Source organism: Austrofundulus limnaeus, unplaced genomic scaffold (genome assembly GCF_001266775.1).
Source record: "Austrofundulus limnaeus strain Quisiro unplaced genomic scaffold, Austrofundulus_limnaeus-1.0 Scaffold39, whole genome shotgun sequence".
Taxonomy (NCBI): Eukaryota; Metazoa; Chordata; class Actinopteri; order Cyprinodontiformes; family Rivulidae; genus Austrofundulus; species Austrofundulus limnaeus.
This window is the reverse complement of record NW_013952441.1, coordinates 2,322,189-2,328,994: the sequence shown is the minus strand read 5'-3', so window position 1 is coordinate 2,328,994 and position 6,806 is coordinate 2,322,189. Positions and strand designations below refer to the sequence as shown.

At 41.1% G+C, this 6,806-nt stretch overlaps 1 protein-coding gene across 1 annotated transcript in view; it reads left to right on the top strand.

Annotated features, from left to right (window-relative positions):
• Positions 1-6,806, top strand: part of usp54b (ubiquitin specific peptidase 54b) — a gene marked incomplete in the record, with an annotated part of 77,166 nt that overhangs the window by 36,826 nt on the left and 33,534 nt on the right. The window contains 3 exon segments of the mRNA XM_014007083.1: positions 680-793; positions 903-985; positions 3,164-3,269. Coding sequence (XP_013862537.1) covers positions 680-793; positions 903-985; positions 3,164-3,269 — 303 coding nt within the window.

Here is a 6,806-nt window from a genome sequence, read left to right as displayed (position 1 = left end):
TGAAGCTCTTTTCAGATTAAAAAATACCTTTCAGGAAACGTATTTTCAGATGCCAAGTAAACTGCATCATCCCCCACCCCCTGCATCGAAATGGGTGAGACAGAAGCAGAAGGTGGTTCTTAAAGAGACAGAGGCCAATTTCAAGGCATTTAGGAGAGGAAGTGATGAGAAGATAAGTTTTTTTCTATTTAAACATAAAAACAGCATTTTAATAACAGCTAAAGGTGACATAGATACTTTATTATGGTATAATATTTAAATGTATGCCTGAGAAACACATAATATTGCCCCTTTAAAAGATATTTTATTCTATTTCTCTGAAAAATTAAAAATAATTTGTATTAAAATCTTGACACTTCTGTTATTTTTTCAGCACTTCCTCTTGGTTCCTAACCACCAATTTTTAGTGTTTTTCTCTGCGTTTATGTTTCAGACCCACACTGTGTGTGTCTGCGTGTGTGTGTTCATGTTTTATGTGTGCGCCTGAGAGGTGCTGTCTGATCGATTGGTAGTAAATGTGTTCAGTCAAGGAATCCGTCGGCCTCTTATGAAATATAGATGCTGCTCCCACGGTCAGATTAACAGGAGTGCCAACAGAGAGGAGTGATCACACTCGCCAAGCACACGCACACGCTCCACACGCAAACTGTAAACTTTGTCCATGCCACATGTTTCTCAGGAGAATCTCCTGATGCGTATCCACTTCCACATCAGCGCGGAGAGCAGGGAGGACATCTGCACCGCCAAACACTGCATACCGCACCAGAAGTTCGCCATGACTCTATTCGAGCAGGTGGGACACCGTTCACACACTCTGACTCTTCGAAGAGTCTCACTTCTGAGGGCCTCGGTGAGAAACTGTTGTTCTGCAATAAATCTGGTGGATGTCTTTGCGTTTGCAGTGTGTGTGTAACAGCTGCGGAGCCACGTCGGACCCCCTGCCCTTCATTCAGATGGTTCATTACATCTCCACCACGTCCCTCTGGTAAGACCGAGCACCCACCTCCCCATGCATGCATGCTAACGCACACAAAATGCGGTAAATCCGGCGTCAAGCTGCGGTGAAATGGCAGTAAAGGGAGCACATTCCTCTGCATGGGTCTGTGAGGGTGAAAACGTAAAAAACATTCATCATTTGTACACATGTGAATGGTCATGCATATGCAGGAGCAGGTGAGCATTATGTCCTCCATAAGTAAAAAAAAAAGAAGATGTCAGGTAAATCCACACACACGGAAGTGTGTGTGAACTGTTCAAAGCTTCAAGTTAATGAAATAAGGAGCAGGGAAATAATCAATCAGGTGTTTGATTCGGAACACCTAGGGGACAACAAAAATCTATACGTGAAACAGTGAGTCTGAACAAACAAATAAGAGGATGCATCACTTCAAATCTCTTCTGCACATAAAACAAAATGCAGAAAATGGAAAAGAGCAAATAAATACACAACTCAGGATTGTCGTGGAGCGCTGAGGGTCTCTTTAACGTTACTAACCTCAATGAGGGAAGCCGTTTACACACTAGGCAGCACAAAATGTAAAAACCAACATTTGACACTGACATTAGTGAGCACGTTCCAAACAGAGAAGCTCATTTAAGGCTAATAGAGGGAATAAGGAGAAAGAGGGGTTATAATATTATTATTCTTTTAAAAAATTACTATAATAGAAAATAATTCCCAGAACACATAATATCAAACATAGATCAGCGCCTGAGGCAGAGCTGGTCATTTAGTATTCACAGAGGAGAAAAATGTATATTAGACTTTGTCCTTCAGAGCACAGTGGTATTAAAAACATTGTAAAATGCAAACTACTATTAAATGTTATCGCTCTAAGCATTGCTGAAGGAAGTACAGTTTTGTCTCCAGAGTAAAGCTGTTTATGATCTTTTAGATGAAATTATTCTTTACTTAAGGTTGAAATAAACTTAGCACAGCAAGWGTGGAAAATTGTTTGAGTGATCATTTCTTTGTTGTAAGAATGTTTTTTGGCAATAAATCTGTTACCGTTGATAAACCTGTTTATTTGTCTTAAATGGCTCCAGATTTGTTGGAAAAAATGCATTTGTGGGTGGAGTACATGAAAAACCTGCCAAAAGTTCTCCTCTCAAACCAAGCAGCTCATTCGTTGACTCTTCTTTGGCTTATTGGATGATTAAAGTCTTAAGAAACAAGACAACCTAATAATTTATTCATTTAATGAACACAGGTCCCAGTAGAATGTGGAAGAACCATACACAGCCACAACGTCTCATTGTTTGCAAGTCAAACAGTGTGGTTGTGTTGGCCACTGTGGAGCAGACAGCGCACCCTAACTGATCCCACAAGTGTTCAGTGGGGATGAGAGACTGCAGGCAGGCCATTCCATCCTCTCTACTCCCAAATTAGGTAGTCTCTGACTGGTTACAGAAAGTAATTAGGTACCTGGTTGTCAGCACCTGTGGTACCAGAGTCTCAAAACAAGAATCAAAAATGAGCTGTTTGGCAAAAGATTTGGCAAGATTATTGTGGGTGCAACAACATTATAAAAACTGCTGCAAAAGCCTTTTTCTAACAAACACGGTACCGTTTATTTATTTGTTTATTTACCTTTATTCAACCAGGCAAATCCCATTGAGATCACAGATCTCTTTTGCAAGGGAGGCCTGGGCCTGAAGGCAACCTATATACAAGTTTAGGGTCTGTGGGAGGAAACCGGAGTACCCAAAGAAAACCCACACAAGCACAAGGAGACCATTCAAACTCATCACAAAAAGCCCCCTGGTCCAAACCCGGGATCGAACCCACATTTTTCTTGCTGTGGGGCAACACTGCTAAACAACACAGAACCAAACGGGGGAAAAATGCTTTTCAAAATGTATTGCCACCAATCACTGCTAAAACAAAAAAATTATCAGACAAAAATTAAGTATTATGTTTTGTTTTGCACCATAAATTGAACCTGTTTTTTTTGTTTCTGCACTTGCTATTTGCAGCCTTCATCTTTGCATTGTTAACTGAAGTTTCTTACATACATGTGTCTCACAAGTCTTACTTCGACAAGTTCATCGCTGCTAGCAAAAGCATATAAAAGCAGTAAAAACAAAACGTCAAGCTTGGGTTTGAAAAAATCTTGTTTTTGCGTRTGATTTTCTCAAATGTGTGTTTTTTTGCATGCTGCAGTAACCAGGCAGTGAGGATGCTGGAGTGCAAAGAGAAACCCACACCGGATATGTTTGGAGAGCTGCTTCGCAACGCCAGCAACATGGGAGACCTGCGTAACTGTCCTGTGAGAACGAATACACTTATCTCCACATGAGAAATAAATTGCACGTGTTTTGTTTCTTGCTTTATTATGACATTACAATGAATGYGAAGCATCATATGGTGTGTGATGACAGATATTTGGTCAGAGAAGGAGGTGAATCCTCTCTGCTCCTTTTGTCTGCAAGATTATCTTGCGTCATGGTTTTTGCCTTGTTTCACACACCCATCCCTCTCTGCCAACATATCTGTGCGAAAAGGCTCCTTTCTGCCCCTCACATCAACTCAAACACACAATCCAAACTTTGACATTATCCTATGGGAGGCACACAACCTACCTTTGATTATCTTCCATYGCTTGCAGGGCTGATCGTCTGTTAGTCCAACCTTTGGCTTTACTCAAACAAGCCATAACATTTGAAGAGGGAAAAAAAGGAGGATGTTTGCTTGATATTAAATTACTGAATAGACAGTTTGAAAATTTTCCATGTACAGCTACAGTCAGCTGAAATAAATGCACATACAGGTGCTGATGTTGAAGAACGTTGGCTCCATAATGAAACGTGTGGAAGCCTTTTTCTTGTCTTTTGTTTCAGGCTGCCTGAGGTGCAGCTGACTTCAACAATATCATGCTGGGTGGTAAAAATCTGCATCAGAGCATCAGAGGGTGAGGAGGAAAAACCTGCGATAACAGTGCTAACATTCAAAAATGATTCAGTAGGAGAAACACGGCAAATATTTCAGTCTGAATTATGGGGAATGTTAAAATCAGAACAAATAAATGATGGGTAAAAATGTCACTAACACATTTTCATTATTTAGCTGACTTTCTGAGTAAAAAATCTTAGTTAAATTTTCCACTAACATTTGGTTATTTAGTACGGAGCCCACGAGGGGACATGGGAGATTTTTTTCTTTTGTRTTCCCACGTGATAGTATTGCATTACCTGCCAATACCTTTTGCGTTCCCTCGCAAAAGACRTTTACCGCTGTTGTTACCAAATTTCCCTCTGGGATCAATAAAGTATTTTTGAATTGAATTGTGCCTGCCGGTTTATTAACAAACTCACATGTTCACCATTAGCGAGTTAGCCTACTGCTTTAATTCAGCTTCAGAATGAATATATCACACAGCCACACATGGAAGTATGYCATATGCTGATATTTTAACACAGTGCAGCCACGCAACATCAATGTCAATTTCACAAAACTTGTGGCGACACATCTCGTTTCGGTAACTGGATATTTCAAATTAAAAGTCTGATTTAGTTCAGTTCATGTACAAACAAATGTTTGCGAGGTAACGCAAAAGGTTTTGCGAGCTCACGCAAAAGTATTGCGAGGCAACGCAAAAGTATTGTGAGGTAACGCAATAGTATTGCGTGGAAACGCAAAAGAAAAAAATCCCCCTATGTCCCCTCGCGGGCTCCGTAATTTAGTTCAAGGTTCTTATATTTTGCTATTTTTTTTACTAAATGTTAAATTTAAATGTTATATGTCAATAATAAAATCTTAAATATAATTGTGCAAATCTAAATGTAAAAGTTACATAACAGGAACATACAGTAGCTTTTACCATTTGTGCCTGGCTCTTGTTATGACATTACCATCCTGAGACAATAAGAAAATWATTGTATAGGTCTTCTGGACGGGTTCTTCTCTAATGAAACGTTTCGTCTCTCCTCCAAGAGACTTCTTCAGTCTGAGAGTTTCAGGCAAAATTCAGGCTTTTAAGCCCTGCCTCCWTGTGACTGATACTCACATCACATGGCTATCGTTGACACCTAATTAACACTTATTGTTAACAGGGGGTGGAGGGATAATGCAATAGCTGCGCTGTAGGAGGGGGACAACTGAAAACGGAGGCCTCCACCTCTGTWTAATGATGGACGGTCTTTATTATCATTAAACAGAGGTGGAGGCCTCCGTTTTCAGTTGTCCCCCTCCTACAGCGCAGCTATTGCATTATCCCTCCACCCCCTGTTAACAATAAGTGTTAATTAGGTGTCAACGATAGCCATGTGATGTGAGTATCAGTCACATGGAGGCAGGGCTTAAAAGCCTGAATTTTGCCTGAAACTCTCAGACTGAAGAAGTCTCTTGGAGAAGAGACGAAACGTTTCGTTAGAGAAGAACCCGTCCAGAAGACCTATACAATTTTTTTCTTTTTGATTTTTTACCTGGATTACTGAGATGCATCAGGACATCCTGAGACAATAGCAACTCTGCTAATGCTGCTAATGCAGCTAATGCTGCTAATGCTGCTAGCACTGCTAATGCTGCTAACGCTTCCGTATCACACTTGCAGTTGTGGCCATAGTCTGAACTGCACTTCAAACTGCTGGACTACAGGTCATCCATATTGCCCTCCTCAGCAGCTTTAGCAGCGTTAGCATCAGTAAGCGTCAATGTTTGATAAGCACAATAACCTGAAAGTGAGTTAAATATTGAAAATGTTTTAGTGACATTTTTAACATTTTATTTTATACTTGGCAATCCATAACAAACGGTCTTGCATTCTTTGAAGAAATACTGCTTTTGTTGCCACAATTTTAAACCTAAATCCTAAAAAAGGAATAGAATTTTAAGTAGACTGCCCACATAGCATATTTTGCTAACACAGCCGACAAACGACCAAAAACATTGTTTCATTTTAGTTTTGTGATTGATAGATCTGAAGGTCAAAAAAGGTGAGACAGGAACAAAAATAAGACTTAAAAAATCCCTGTAAGAAACAGAATAAGTCTTCTAAGTTTACGTGTTTTTTATGTCAGTTTTGCGTCAGCAGTTGTCTGGCTGTCACACTGATAAAAGTGTGCTTGTAGAGTTTCCAGAAAGCAAATCCTCAGCCCTTTTTTTTTCCTTTTGAGTTTTGTCATTTTTGCTTTAAAGAATGCCACAATCAGCATTGTATCATTTGACAAACACGTCGCTATTATGTAACTCACCGTTCTCTGGAAAGCTCTGCACAGTCACTGCCAAGATAAAAAGAAAAAAATAAATAACAAGAAACAAAACTTTTTTGTCTTTGAATGTAAGACACAGAGCAGGGACTGCACCGAAGCAGAGTGAATCCGTTTGCACAGTCGTTTGATGTATGACGATGTCACCGGCTGAGTGAGACGGCGCGGCGGGTTCACCGAGGACTCCGTGTGCCGACTGCGTGTCCTGAGCGAACAGATCCCCCCCGTCCCAGAGCTGCACAGTTTGGCCGCTGCTCCCTGGCCTGTGTTTGCGTCCCTTTCTGAGAACTGAGAAGCAGACGCTGGCAGAATACCTTCCTGCCATCTCTGGTGCCAGYGCGAGGCGGCACGCTGCCCACAAAGACAGCGTTCTGAGTGTGTGTTTGTGCAGATTGTGAGTGTATGCGTGTTTGTGTGGGTTGTGTAGTGTTTGGCAAAGCGTCTGGTTGCCGGGGTGTTCTCAGGCTGTTTCCGAGCTTGTTCTGCCAGCGCTGTGTGGATGCTCGCGTGTGTGCATGTGTGCAGGCTTTTATCTGAGTGCTGTGTGTGTGTGTGTGTGTGTGTGTGTGTGTGTGTGTGTGTGTGTGTGTGTGTGTGTG